Below are 16,058 nucleotides of genomic sequence, written 5' to 3' on the forward strand. Positions count from 1 at the left end.
AGAATGGAGACGAGTAGTATTCAGCAATGTAAAAAAATTTAATTTAGATTTCCCTGATGGCTGGTGCTACTACTGGCATGACATCAGAGAGGATGAGATCTTTTCCAAATGCCAAATGGGAGGAGGATCAGTAATTGTCTGGGCCAGATTCGGATACAACGGGAAGACGAACATTGCATTTCCGAGTGGGCGTATGAAGGCCAGAGACTACCAGGAATCGTTGGATGTACACCTCATGGCATTTGGAGAGAGGATTGGAGGATAATTTTGGACATTCCAACAGGACAACGCACAATCCATGTAGCACACACTATATGGGAGTGGTTCTTAGACAATGGTGTGCATGTAATGGAGTGGCCTGCTAATTCCCCTGATCTTAACCCTTGGAGAACCTCTGGGGAATCCTTGCTAGGAAGGTGTACACCAACGAACATCAATTTTTAACTGTTGCTGAATTGCAGACAGCCATTACCTCTGCATGAGATGAAATAAGTCAAGATGTGCTCCAGCAACTCTTAGACAGTGTACCTCATCGTGTTTTTGATATTGGTGTGCAAAAAGGGGGTTTCTGGGACGATAATGTGTAATTCCACACAATGGAACTAAACTTTTGCAACATGTGGATTATCTCACTTTGTGTGTTTATACATTTGTCTAATAATATGCTAGTTTAATGATGATGTATTATTTTTACATGTTTCTGCTATGTAAATAAATAAATGATATGTTGGTTTTTTTAGATGTGTTTGTGTTGTGTTTTCTTAACTGAATGGAGTGGACCTAAACTTTTGCAATGCACCTTAATTTTTTGCTTAGTTACTTCACAAAATCTATTATATTTAATGACTTCATCATTTATATATTTATTTATTATTGTTGTTGTTAGCAGATTGTTCTACTCTTGATACTGGTGCATAGCACTGTGATGGACCAAAGTCAAGACAGCAATTTCATAATCATAAAAAGCTGTTATTTTGTTTGTGCTATTCATTTATGTAGTCAGTCAGGAAATTCTTAAATACATTTTTCACATAGCTGCTTTCTATAATGCTATATACAGTATGTGCTGTTATTAAGACCAAATGTTTCTAGATTTTTATGTAGATAATATTGATGTATCCTCTCTGTTCTCTCCATTGTCTACTTTGTTTCAAGGGAAAATTCTGAATATTTACTAATTTTTATGGTATATATATTTTGTATGTTGTGGATGTTCAAAATAGATATGTCTGTATGTGGTTTTGTCAATGAATGTGATGTTTGGTCTGTTGTGATGGATCGTTTACTTTGATTACGGATTGATCACTTAGTTAAAGGGAAGTAATTTTGCCAAAATCCACATCAATGTACACAGTAGAGAAGGAAAAGAGTTAAAAGTGGCTCAAAATTGTACTTGTAATTAATGGATAGTTTTTTATTAATAATGCTGTCCTCCCTTCAATACTGGATACTTTGGGCAGTGAAACCATTCTTAAAAATAACAATTTTCAGGAATGGTTAATATATTTATTTTAATTTTATCTTTATCTTATAGTTATATCAGTTGTATCTTAAAAATTAATTTGTCACCTGGAAAGGGTGTTTATATTTCTTGTTCCTCATGAGATAGATTTGCAATAGTGAAAATATCAGAAATATCTGATAATTTTCTGCAATTTTTCTTTCTCTATTTAGAATGAATTTGATTGATACAAATTACTCGTTTTTTATTTTCTTTGTGTTTTGCCAATTTTATAATCATAAAATTAGTTCCATTTCTATGGTAATAATTTACATGAAATGCATGCATTTACTCAAACATTTTGATGTGTGGTATTCAGATTTGTAAGTGATCTTTTAAGAAAAAAAAATTAACTTCTTACATGTTATATGAGAAGTGAAGATTTTGTTCATCAATATTCATAATAAATGTAAATTTTTCCCCCTCTGAAAACGAAACGGACTTTGAAAAGTTTTTACAAAATTATATTTAGCAATAGTGTTAAATCATTTTTATACACATTACATTTATGTATGAAGATGTAGTGATGCTGACATATGTTCTTAATCTTTTTTTCTTTTTTTAATGCAAAATATGTTTTTTATTAGAATAGATAAGAAAAAATTTTTAATTGTTACATTCTATTTTCAGCTTTCGTCGCATATTTTCACCTTTTTCTGCTCAGGAAGAACAACCATTGCCATTGGCATATTTTGCACCACGTAGAGCTTCTGCTGGAATTATTTAACGTTTTATCTCCGAAGACATCTTTAATATTTATAAAATTGTTTTAATTGTCAATATTTAAAACACACAAATTTCAGACATATTTAAATTATTAAAATATTTATTCTTTGAAAAAAAAAAATTTATTGATGTCTTTGGAAATAAGAATCCTCAATGCATTTTAGAATGAATTTCAAAATTCAAATATTTATTTTTTTATGTTTGTTTTGTTTCACTATAGAAATGAACTATCTTTTTTGGCTATAATGTATATGTAATTTAATGGTTATTTTTAAAATAAGAACTAGAAAGACATATTGGCATTGAGGATTTTAAATTTAATTCCACTTTAATGTTCAATATTTTTATACAATATAATCCATAATAAACATATATATCATTTTAGAAATATATTACTACTACTACTTAATCAAATTATAGTGCCAAAACCAAAACAATTTTGAATTACCAAAGAGATTTTTATCATACCAAAAAGATAAACTCCGAAATTTATTTTTATATTGTTGTTTAATATGTAATTTTGAAATTATATAGTTATTGTATAGGACTATTGTGAAAGAAAAAAAATCTGAAAAATATACCCTGTTATTTCATATTTTACATATATTTATATGTAAAAATGTAATGGATTAATGCTGCCTAATTTAATATCTCAGATAGTAACAATCTTATATGTTTCATGAGATATTTACATAATTCCTATATGATTAAAAAGAGTAATCTTTCTCATATGAAACAAATAGATTTATCGTATTTACACATTTTATCTAGTCATGTATATATAATAAATTGGTTAATTTCTACCAAAATCAAAAAGTATTATAAAAAAATTAATATTTATAGATAAATGTATTTTAATATAATTTTCTTGTTATAAATTATGAATTTTAGTAATAGTTTTATTGTTATAATTAATTAACTTAATTATATTTAAACTATATTTACCAAAGATATATACTGTAATGTATAGCTAAATTATATTTTAAATGAGACAAATTATTTACAATTTTTGAGATTAGATAGATATTCACTGTTGTTTACAGGATTGGATATCACATTTAAAATTGAATATTATTTAAAGTATGAAAAACTGTTATTTTTGTTACATTCATTAAATCTATTTTAATGTAGACATTGCATTTTTATCCTATTTAAATTGAAAACTTACCACCTACATTCATGTGATTTGTTTACTTTCACATTAAATAATGACAATGTCTCAAAAAGGTAATTCTTAATATATTAATTGTAACATCAGTTCCATAGCAAAGGTTGATAAAAATAAATTTTTAATATATGTAATTATATTAAATTTTGAAATTGTAATTATTTTTAATAATAATGAATTTGTTGTTTAAAAGGAATAAACAGAAAGTATCGTTTATTTGTTTTTGAAATGTTTTTTGAGTTTGACTTAATAGAAAGCATTGATATTTTAAATTGGTTTGAAGTGTTTAAAATGTTATCATAGAAATACAAATTGAGATCAAGCTAAAAATTTTAGAACATTGTAAAGTTTTCTCATTATAATGACATTTTATCTATTTTTAAAGTTACAGTCAGATATTATGTCTGTAAATGCTTCTGTAAAATGGCATTTTATATCTGAAAATTATATTTAGAAATGTCATCCATATGCAAACTATTTTTTAATATGATTTTTATAAAACAACTTTAAGGAACAGAAAATGAACTCAATTGAATCGGTATTAACAAGATGATATCTGAAATCGAGAACAAATGTTAGACCAAACGGAATTTTTAATTTTCCCAATGCAAAATCAAGAGATGTAACAATAAAATTTTGCAATTGTTGGCTGAAAATATAACTTTAAATGCTTTTTTTTAAAAAAAAAAAAAGAAAGCATTTAAAGTTTGTTTTTAACTTGTATATAAAAAGAAATTTAAGAGAGAACTTATCTACTTGATTTATTTCAGCAATACACAAATTCGCCTCAAATAATTTAATTGTGAAAAACGAAAATCACGTTACCATACTGTCATTCAACAGGAATTTTCAGTATAGTAATATTTACATTCAGTTTTTTAAATAAAAATATTAAATATTTCTTTCAGTTTTAAAATACACTACATTTATTTACACTAATCTATTAAAACATATAATAGACTTTATTATATATTTGTCAACATAGACATTAATCATTAACAGGACAATTAAACTGGTATTAAGCATTTACACAAGAATGAGGAAATATTTTCAGAGAAAACAGACTCTTTATTAAACTACAGGTAGCTTAATAAAGTCTGTTTTCTCTGAAAACATTTCCTCATTCTTGTGTAAATGCTTAATACCAGTTTAATTGTCCTGTTAATGATTAATGCCTATGTTGACAAATATGTAATAAATTGAATAAGGACAGTAAGGCAATAATAATTACTCATATAATAGACTGTCTCATTAGCGCTAAGCTAATATTTTACGACGAATAAATGGTTTTGGACGTGCACACAATACTTTAATCCAAACGCCTCCTTTCTTACATTTCTTCCGATTTTCGTACTTTGTGAAAATTTTTATAGCGGCCTCTTCCAGAAAATTGAATATAGCAAAAAATGAGATTCCCAGCCACATTCCCAAATACCCACCAATGAAACTAAACACTTCGATAATCTAGAAAAGCAAAATTATATATATAGAAGTTTTGTATTTCTTTAATTAAATTTTCATAAAAGTTTAAAAAAAATTAAGCAACTCACCTCATATTTTGGTAAGTATTGATATAACAAAAATTCCGGTCGTTCCACAGAAAATATCAAAATAATGCATCTATTCCTGCAAATTGAATGTGATAAAAATTTCAATTTTATAGCGTATATAAAGGATAGATACATTTTTCTAGTTTTTATAACAAATTATTTTCAGAAATTAAGATAATAAATATTTGCATAATTGAACACGACAGATAAAATTTCAACTCTTCTATTTAAACACTGCTTGGTGAACACGGAGTAGAAGAATCAACAGGTAAAAGGCCAAATCACACTTCCATGACGACCAGATAAATGTAGTGGTAAGGCTGCTTTGAATAGCCTGGTTAGAGTTTAAATTGGATTAGTAATTTTTACAAGTGATTTGGTGAGCTAAGTCTGATTTCGTCCTCCACCATTGGCAGCCATCATTCGCCCGCATTTTGAACATAATTAGTTTCTAATAGTTCTATTTTCCATAAGTTTATCATCATCGACTGGGATTACGTCCCTGAAAATAACTTTAATTGTACAATACTACATTGAAACAATAAAAATGGACGACAGTGTCAATTTATAGGTTACAATTTTTTCAAATTTCAGCCCAATAATCTATTATATTGTTTCCTTTATGATGTATTATACCTCAGATTACTGTATCATCATCTAACGAATGTTTATCAAATACCAGGCATTGTCAACGTCTCTTCATTCAATACTTTTTTAGAATAGCTGAAATATAATTGTTTTTGATATTTTGAAACTGTCGGCCATTGAAAAATATTATATGGCGTAAACATGCACGTACTGCAGGGCTGCATAGCCCAGAAGCTCATCACCTACCAACCATACGTACGTACTGTATAAATTTTTTTTAAAAATATGTAAGATATAAAAGTTAAAATGTGTAAAATAGACAGCTTAAAATAATAGTAAAATCCTTTATTTCTCAAAATCTTTAGAAATTAATTCTTTCATATGAACCATCTGGTATTAAAAGATGGTTAATGTTACCTTAGGTGCCAAGATGGCGGCTCGTCTGATTCCAGCAAGGAAAAGTGGGACGCACGTTCTAACATAACCTATTCTAATAAATTACCATAATTATTAGAATAGGTTAGGTTAGAACGTGCGTCCCACTGTTTCGTTGCTGGAATCAGAGACGAGCCGCCATCTTGGCACCTAAGGTAACATTAACCAAATAGATTATATATTTATTGTTTTAATGTAATTGCAGTATTAGATACTCTAAGGTTTTGATTGCATTTATTCTTTTAATTTCCAATGTTTAAGAAAAGTATATTAGCGAAATGTAAATCGAATATAATAATAGTAGCAGCAGTGTCATTGTTTTAAATAGGACGATTATATGGCAGTTTAAATACTAACAAAGTGGAAAAATCATACGATCGAGCAATGTAATTTCCTGATAACATTTAACTTTATTAATCCTGGATTAGAACGATCTTACACAATAAAATGTATCTATGGTTTTTCTTATATAACGCAAAGATTAATATTTACCTTAGAGTATTATAAACATTTTGAGGATAATATCCTTTGTACTGAAAATGAATGTAGGTTATATAATATATATCAAATTTCGATTATAATTGTTAGTTCATTAGAATTATTTAAATTTGACTTACAATACGAAGTAAATCATCGGGAATCCTTTTGTGAGTCACGCTTACTTTAAAACTGTGCGATCTAATATTAAATATTTCAAAATAATATTAAAACATACAATACAAAGTATTATTTTTATAAAAATACTTACATGCATTCTTGCCGGCACGAAGAATAACACTCTTCCAAATCTAATTTACTTACGCATGTGTCATCTAAAATAAGTATCAAAACGTGTATGAAATTTATACAGTAAAATTTTTATAGTAAATTATTTACAATTTATATATAAATAAATTGTACCTGAATGACAAAATGGAAAATTATGGGGATAGATGATCCGTTTTTGGACACAACCACAATTAGTCGAAGTTTTAGTTAATTTACAATGATGAACACACATCTATTAAAACATTATAAACAATTTTATTATATGCGGCTAGTATTGTATACGTAAATAAATTGATTAAGTATTTGATTACATTATTTAAGAGATCAGTTTTTTAAAAAATTCTGATGTAAAAACCGAAATGTTTTAATATTTGTATTATTGATGGGACGATATCAAACTTTTTTGATTCTTTTAAACTCTTTCTAAAGTTTATTTTAGTTTTAAAAAATTAATGATTTACATTACGAGCGTGGGATATTCATTAATTAATAAAAAGCTTAAGAATGGAAAATGATTGGGATATCCAGAAATCCCTTTCGAAACAAACCTGAAAATTCTCCATTTATAGGTGGATGTGCATGCTTTTATTGTATTACAAAATAAATCTGTAATCTTATTTCAGATAAAGTTAATATTGCAACACTACTCACAAAGAAATTACAGTTAATTTCCTTTTACTCAAAGAACTATCCCTTCAAGTCACTAGCGAGGTTGAGGCCGAAGTTTTAAACGCGTAAACGTGTACGTCGGACGTTCGGCGCCGCTTTCCTGTAAGCTTAGAAGTTTGACAATGGCGTTTGGAATGTCGAGCATGATTCCACTGACTTTCCAGACGCAATTGTCAAACTTCTAGGCTTACCGGAAAGCGGCGCTCAACGTCCGACGTACACGTTTACGCGTTTAAAACTTCGGCCTCAACCTCGCTATTCCCTACCGAGAGTAGCCTTACAGTCATTTTTATTCGCGCCTCCTTTAGAGCTGCTTCAATATTTGTGTCCCTTCTTGATAAGCAAAAAGCATTTTAATTTTAGTACAAATAAAGACATAAAAACAGGTTTGACTGTATTTTTTTTATATAAATAAAGAGTAAAATCTGAAAAATAAATAGATAAAATATAATTTTTATCCAATTTTATATGCAAGCATTTTTATCGAAAATTGGAAAAATTCTGCACCCCATAAACTGTTTCGCACTCCACAATTTGCGCACCACTTATACTAAATTACCATTGTTATATAAATCGAGAAGAAAGACTTTAGGTTTTTTATTGGTTTTTGTTAATTTCAAAGAACTTGCCTTATGTTCTAATTTTCTAAAAGGCATTTAAAAATTATAACTGATAGACTTAGGCCATTGACTTCATTTTGTATATTCTTTTTATAAGTAATACCTTATGGTATAAAATACTAATGTATTTTTACATGTATCAAAGTATAAAATTACCTCCCATGTAAAAGGTCCCGTTATGTTTTTCTCTTTCCATATTTTCAAGTAATCTCTGCAGTTTGTACGATAAGGTGATTGTAGAGATAATTTCTCTTCCTGTAAAATAAACTATTCTAGAAGAGAGTTCATTTTATGTTAATTTTCAAATAGCTTTGTAAATTAAAAATATTTATTTACCATAAACAAATCGACGTAATAAATGTTTCCAGGTTGAATTTTAAAACCTCTTATAAACGGATTAAGTACTTTAAAAGGAGAATGAACTGCGAGATAACCTTCGGCGGATGAAGATAAGTCTAAATACTCCTCGGGCTCTAAATCTAGAAACAACTTCATAATTTTTCTTTCTTCTGAAAAATAATGAATTTCAGAATATATTTCGTATTTAACTTACGAAAACGGAAAACTACGCAAATATTTAAGAATGTATAGCAGCTTATAAAGAAAAAGATCCCGCTATCATAATCTTAGAAAGTTTTAAATATAAAATTATTCTACCAGTTCAGGGAGAAAACTAAATAGTAAACTATGCTTAATTGGTAGATATTTTTTAGATAAATGTCATTCAAAACCCACGGTGGTATGACAAAAAGCTTTATCAATACCTGCAGAGCGAAAAGTGTTTTTAAAAATTAGCAAAAACAAATTATTAAAACTGAAATACTAATTACCTGTTTGAAGTGATATGTGAACGAAATCAAATTTCGAATTTTCTACAACAGAATTTAGAGCATAGCAATTCCTTGGACAGGTTATCCCTTCGGATAACGATATTCTAATATAATTAAATTCCCTAAAAGAAGAAAAACTTCTGTTATAGCTCTAACAGAAAATCGAAAAATATTTCAAATGAAACTAAATATTGTATAATTAAATATTGTTCAAACTTTCATGTGTAATTTTTTCGTATCAACACCAACGGGAAAAATATCTGAACATTTAATTAATATATAATAATAATTTCTAACTTTTAACGAAAGAGTCCACTTAACAGAGCACCGGATAAAGCGAGTGAAAGAATATTCTCTTTTACTTGCTTAAAAGAATACTCTTTCACATTCATTGTTGTAATGTATGCCAAAAGGCGTTTCTTGCTAAAGAAAACGGTGTCTCGGCATGTTGAAATGCCCTTATATCGGCACAACATAAAGTTTAGAAACGACATTTGATGACATGTAAATTCTAATTGCACTGAAACTAATTTTATTACAGTTTATATCAGTCGGGAACGAAACATTACTATCAACTTCGATACATAATCCAAACTTAGTTACTAACTTAATAATAGCATTAGTTCACTTCCCATCATTCGTACAGGGCTATAAACAAAAACATAACAGTAGATTAGAGACGTAACTATAGGACGATGGAAACTAGGTTGATATAGTCATTCTCAAAATGTTGTAAACAGTAGTATAATAGTCCATATCGGGAATAAAGAGAAAGCGAGCGGAGGGGGAATTTATTTTTATACTAGGAAGCCCCCTAGTATAAAAATAAATTCAATAACAACTGATTACATATTAGTTTGTTGGGCTGCAATTTGAAAAAATTATAGATCTATAAATTCCCACTGTCGTCCGTCCCGTAATCTCTAGAACGGGGTTAGATAGATGAAAGCGGAGACCAGATATGGGAAGTTGGGGACAGGAGGCTCCAATTAACTATATACGAACTTTCTGATGAAAACTGGAAGTCACGTTATTTCAATTCAAAACTTATCCTTTGAAAGGAATTAATAGATGACCGGCACGACTTTATTGTTAAAGGAAAAGTATGATGTACAGGGGAAAGACACTATAGGTATACCTCAAGTTACGTCGTTTGTCAAAAAAGTATATGGCAAAATAAAAATCGAGTTTAAGTCAGTTTATTCGACTTTAAATCCCTCCGCCACAAACATTGAAGTCGTAATATCACTAGAAAAGCGTTGAAAGCACATAAAATCATATTGAAATATGTACATTTACAGTAAATGTTAATATAATCGTCATAAATCCTAGAAAACAAAACATGAAGACATCTGTGTTTCTGTGTTGTCGTCTTATTTAGCGGTCGTTAAGTGCTCATTATTGGCGTTTAATTACGACGTAAGTCGTAGTTTCGACTTACGTCGTAACTACACAAGTAAATTCGACTTACGTCGCCTCTCCTGGAACCAATTGCCGACGTAAGACGAGGTATACCTGTACTAATTTGAGGTGGAGAGCGTATATTTTAAGTTAAATAAATTTAAAAAATATGATTAAAAATTGTCACAATAAATAATTGCTCGTTGTTTAATTGTTACTCGGTCTCCTGGTGGATTCTTTAACGATAACCATAAATTTTGCCGGAGGAAACTAATCACACAGTGAACACGACAGTAGTTGACTATGCAAACTTTGTTATGCCAGGAAATGCATTTCGGGTTTTTTGCCTCTCCTCAGTATTTTATTACGTATTTACTTATTAAACAATAAATATTATATATTTCATATACATAACACACAATGCATAATACATTTGTTGAATATTTAAATACAGTAAATTATCTTCGAATGTTTTTCAAATATATTAACGACCATTGGATGAATAAACTTTGTATTGATAAACTAATAAGTGGCATTAAAATAAAATTATGAATAGTTCCCTGTGTGATTAGTTCCCTGTGTGATTAGTTTCCTTCACAAAATTTATGTTTATCACTAAAGGATTGATTATATAATATAAATTATAAAATTCTGCTGAATATATAATTTTATTAGTAATTGACTTGATTTCGTACCTCCTACGTGAAACATTATTCTAGTACGTATTTGTGACGTCATAATAATCCCTTGTGTCACCTATTGTCGCTTGTTTATCCCCTCCCATTTAAACTGTTTGATGCAATAGACGTTAGTAAGATATGTTCGCAGACAGAAGTCCTGTACGTATGCATTTCCACTTATAAATTTTATTGTACATTAAAAAGCGCTTTTAAATACATAATGCATATTTCAGGCACTTTAATATGCATATAACAGTTTATATTTATGGCATTTTAACATGTGTATGAGCCTATATTGCGATTTTAAACGTACATAAATCCAACTCTTGGTTATAAGTTACATAGAGCTTATAAGGTATGCAGGGATAGAGAGATTCGAATACTATTAACAACCCCCTGAGTAATCTTCTTACTTTGACCTTCTGGATAAGGGAGCATGATGCAGCGATCCCGAGGGTGCTCTCTTAAGATGACTCGGCTGTATTTTGAAACTGGTCCACTATTCAGGAGGCATCATTGTATTTTTTACATGTAACATTTTACATGAATTTTGATTTAGTTGTATGGCATACTTACTTTTCAACAAAATTGTAGTTTTTACTATCAAGTATTTCAAATCTTGTAACAAGAGGAGTAATAGAATGACCATAAAGCTGTAACTCCGAGTGATTACATTTGTTAGATTCTATAAAAACTTCTCGCTTAGCTGTCTATAATCATAAAACAGACATCATTAGAGAACAGTTAATATTATCGTAAATATTCATTCAAAATTTTAAAAATATCATTAAAAAATTTAATTATTTTATCATTATGAAAAGTTTGATTAAATTTTTTTTCATTGTATTTAAAATAATTTTTATACATAAACAGAGGAGCCGTTTCCACAAAGATGAGGATAATCAGAACAGAATTCCATCGAACTTTTTTCCTCACAGTTTTCGGGACGAGCTTTACAATATACACTTCTTCTAAGTCTAGATTTATATAGGTATAAAATAAAATACACGTTAAATTAGTTTTATATTTTGCTTAGTTAAAAATTTCTTAAGGTAATCTAATACCTATTGTTATTGCACACGGTGATGCTAGGCATAGTCATGTTCATTTTGTATTCAATTCGAATATCAACAACAGTTGGATACGTCCAATATATATTTAAAAAAGTCACACTTTGATAGAGAAATCCACCCAGACAAAGGAAAAACACAAAAATCTTGACGAAATTTCGACAAAACTGAGTTTCATTTTTATTTTCAGTCATTAGCGATAGTATTTTGTATTATTAATCCTGTGTTGTAGATTAATATGTTAAAAATGATAATAATCTAAATTAAAACGGATTATAGCAAAACTAAAACAAAATATAACTTACAAAGTCTTCGTAGTTCTTTTCAAGCATCCGAAATAACAATATTGACAGAAAACAAAATAATTGTGATATAACACATAATCCAGTATGCCAAGCGATATGATGATTCTGATGATCCATTTGCGTGTTTATGTTATAGAAATGAAAATCAAAAATTTAATAATTTACGAATCCATTTTACAAGCTACTGATATGTTATAAATAAATAATTTTTCAATTATTTGTTGTATAGTTTTCGTTATAAAGGCAATTTTACATGGAAATGAAATACAAATACCAGTAATTTTATTAATGCTAATTTCGTTTCTTTTAATTATAAACTATTCATTTTACATGCGATATAGATTTAATGCAAATTTTCTCTCTACATAACCATTTCTTGTGTGAAAAAATGCTTTTATTATAGTGAAAGATTCAAATGTCTTTTACATTTTATTGATTAACAGTTTTCCTTACAATAAAAATAAATTTCGTATAAGAAATTTTAATATAAATAAGTTATGAAAGTTTTATGACAACAACTCACGAACGAAATAATGAATAAGATTCTCCTGACGTATGAGTAATTTCGTTACAGCCTCGGTATATCATCTAAAGGTTAGTATCAGGTAAGTTGAAACCTAAATTCCATTCAGTTACTTTTTTAATTAATAATTTATTCTCGCATTGAGATTTGTAAATGTAGTATTATGAACTTTTACGAATCCGAAAATTATGGAATATTTTCTGCCAATGTTCCTCGTCGATTCGGGAAAATCGATAAACCAAGTTTTGGAAATACATTCGAGGTACCAAAACTACAAAATAAAAGAAAGCTGATCAAGACTTTAGTATTCTTTATCTGTCTTTCTGGTTGTTCGTATCAAACTGGAAGATTTTTAACTTTTTATTTTGCTTATCCAACATCCTTAAATATTATTGTCGAACATAAAGCCGAAATGCAACCACCCGGATTAACAGTGTGTAATTCTAACAGGTCAATATTTTATAATGAATTTGTTTTAATTAATTAAACTTTTAATGACTTATATAAATTTCGTTTAATTTTTAAGGTTTCGTCGGACAGAATTTTGCAAAATGTTTCCAGACAGATGTCAGCATTCAGATAATACATTAATATGTAAACATTCTTATAATGAATCCTTATGCAACCAAAAGCAGACTATTTTGGTAATTATGCAACGAGGATAAAGATATCGTTTAATGATTATAATTATAAAATTTATATCTATAAGTAATATTTTGAAATAGATGCCTAAAAAGAACAGTGATAAAGAATTTGAAAAGATCTGTAATCGAACGTTAAATGTTCTTTTGGGTCACTTACCTTATCCTTTTGTCAAGCGAATCGAATTATTGCCCACAGATGATACTATATTGGTAGTGTACGTATCAAAAACATTATTAGTGTATTGTTATCATATAAAGGCAATTTTTAAATTAAATTTACTTATACAGCAAGTCTCACTTAACGTCACTCACTCACTTTTGTGACTAGAAATATGTCGGAGAAACTCGACTCTGTATTAATTAGCTTATGGTAAAATTGATTTTGTTATACGTCGTTTCCAAGGACCTGTCGACGACGTTAAGCCAGGATTTGCTGTATACAAATTCCGTATTCAAGAAGTTCACTCTTGCAAATACGAATAGTTTTGACTATTTAAACTATTAATATTTATTTTTACAGTAAGGAGAATTACACTGTTGTTCCGATGTCTGAAGGTGTAACTTGTCCGAGAAATTGTTACCTTTTAAATTCTCTGCTTCTCAATCCTTATAGAGAAATGACTAATATATCATTAAAAACAGGTAATTAGCGTAGAAAAAAATAGATTTGTTTTTGAAATTAAATAATTTAAACATATAAATTTCAAATGTTTTAGAAGAGAGAAAAATAATGAAATTATTCCTTGATTTGGAACCCGAAGAATATTTAAGGCCAAATAATTCTATCGAAGGATTAGTACATCTGCATTCTCCCTTTGTCACCGAGAATCCTTACATTCATGGCTTCATCGTTAAACCAGGAAATATATACTACGTAGATATAAATATGGTAAAATATTATAATTTATTTTCAATGTAATGTTTGTTTTTTTATAATTTTCAATTTTAAAACAATTAGATTATATTTCCAGATAGAAAAGTTTACATTACCTCCTCCATACATTACAAATTGTGAAGATTATTTTGAAGAATGGAGGGCAAAAGGATCTGGACCATTGTCATGGGAGGTAATAAATAGGCTATATTTACACATTTTGGAATCAGTCTTTTAACTAATTCTAACAAGTATATAATTACGTGTTATTAGATGTGTGTTCAGCATTGCAAAATGGTAAAAGCCCGATCTGAATGTGGATGCGTACCTAATAGAATAATGTATCCTCACGAAGAAAGATACTGTCTAGAACGTAAGATTTTATTTTATCAGTTTGTAAAAATTATTACTGACTTATCGTCGTCTAATTCTTTAGGTGATAAAGAATGCCTCAATAATGCGGACCTTCTAAAATGCTACGATAAGTGTAAAAAAAGCTGTTAGTAAGTACAGTATTTTAAAATTTTACAGCACAATGGGAACTCTGAGAGTGTTATCAAATTACACAATGTTATGTAAGTTATATAATTTATACAACTTATATAATTAAAACAAGGATTGTCAATTCTTTACGTGGGCAAATAGTAACCATTTTAAAATTACAAAATTTTATAAATATTTGATAAACACAATTTAAAATTAATGCATGATTATTTCTATACTTAATTATAAATTTTAAACTGATCTGCTGTTTATAGCCAAAGAAAATTCCAATATACAGTAGCATGGAAGGAAATTCCTCAGGATCTCTTGCATTTTGTAAATAATTTATTTTCATTTATTAATATATATATAATAATGTATATATAATGAGTTCATGTCTTTAATATTTTTAGTACGAATATATATGGGAATATCAAACAAAGAGAATGAAGTAAAATATTGCATTTTCATTTATATAAAACTTAAGAATTTATATAAAAAATAAATATATTAATATTTTTCTGTAATTCTTTCTTTTATTCTTAGAAAACGAGCAGTAATAATGATCATCACTTTGCGTGATCCAGAAACGTTGACATATCGTAGTTCACCCGAATATGAGGTAACAATTTTCTTGATTTTAATTATTAATATTTAAATTCTAAGCATTAAGTTTATAATTTACAGACAATAGAATTATTCAGTTATCTGGGAGGATATACGGGAATGTGGTTAGGTATTTCACTTTTCACTATTTATGACTTTTTGGAATCGAAGGTAATAAAATACTTCGCCAAGAAAAAGAAAAATAAGAAAATTCTTTGCATGAATAAAAATGAGTTTTCACCTCCGACTAATTTTAACACTTACGGTTCATACAAACAGAAACCGAAGGTAATAAAACGTGTTGAAGTCACTCATCTGTACTGATATTAAAAGAATTGCAACCACTTAAATAAATTATTATTTGTTAGAAAATATAAAATAAAATTTATATTTTATAATTTATTTATCAATTTTATCTACACATGTAACATACAACTAATTCGTGTATTTTATTCTTAACTCATGAAATTTCTTAGTTACTAAATAAATTTATAAATGTAAATAAATAATATAACTATAATTGATTGAAAAAACAATGGCAACAATATCTCAAGAGTGAAGATTTGTTAATTAATAAAACGAAAATTCCATTACTCAAACATAACATTGTCACTTTG

The 16,058-nt window shown here is 28.3% G+C and overlaps 3 protein-coding genes across 3 annotated transcripts in view; 2 read left to right on the forward strand and 1 right to left on the reverse strand.

The window, feature by feature from the left end:
• LOC136986706 (RILP-like protein 1) overlaps positions 1–2,340 on the forward strand; it is a 40,796-nt gene extending 38,456 nt beyond the window's left edge. The window contains exon 7 of the mRNA XM_067284290.1: positions 2,132–2,340. Within this exon, the coding sequence (XP_067140391.1) occupies positions 2,132–2,228 (97 nt within the window). The 3' untranslated portion in view covers positions 2,229–2,340. The remainder of the gene's footprint in view (positions 1–2,131) is intronic.
• Positions 2,341–4,652: 2,312 nt separating this feature from the next.
• LOC136986675 (acid-sensing ion channel 4-B-like) lies at positions 4,653–12,200 on the reverse strand. Its single transcript, XM_067284253.1, has 12 exons — positions 12,001–12,200; positions 11,802–11,913; positions 11,513–11,646; positions 8,856–8,977; positions 8,362–8,534; positions 8,182–8,280; positions 6,869–6,968; positions 6,717–6,780; positions 6,586–6,646; positions 6,461–6,501; positions 4,946–5,021; positions 4,653–4,859 (listed from the first exon to the last, which is right to left on the reverse strand). Exons 1-12 carry the CDS (start codon positions 12,198–12,200, stop codon positions 4,653–4,655), a joined length of 1,389 nt encoding a protein of 462 aa, XP_067140354.1.
• Positions 12,201–12,997: 797 nt separating this feature from the next.
• Positions 12,998–15,765, forward strand: LOC136986676 (acid-sensing ion channel 4-A-like). Its single transcript, XM_067284254.1, has 12 exons — positions 12,998–13,284; positions 13,361–13,478; positions 13,560–13,693; positions 13,999–14,120; positions 14,195–14,367; positions 14,450–14,545; positions 14,626–14,725; positions 14,789–14,855; positions 15,111–15,171; positions 15,249–15,286; positions 15,382–15,457; positions 15,523–15,765. The coding sequence occupies exons 1-12, from the start codon at positions 12,998–13,000 to the stop codon at positions 15,763–15,765; spliced, it is 1,515 nt and encodes a 504-aa protein (XP_067140355.1).
• The last annotated feature ends 293 nt before the right edge of the window (positions 15,766–16,058 follow it).

The sequence above is a fragment of the Centruroides vittatus genome, unplaced genomic scaffold (assembly GCF_030686945.1).
Source record: "Centruroides vittatus isolate TY-2023 unplaced genomic scaffold, ASM3068694v2 scaffold_1167, whole genome shotgun sequence".
In the NCBI taxonomy this organism is placed as follows: Eukaryota; Metazoa; Arthropoda; class Arachnida; order Scorpiones; family Buthidae; genus Centruroides; species Centruroides vittatus.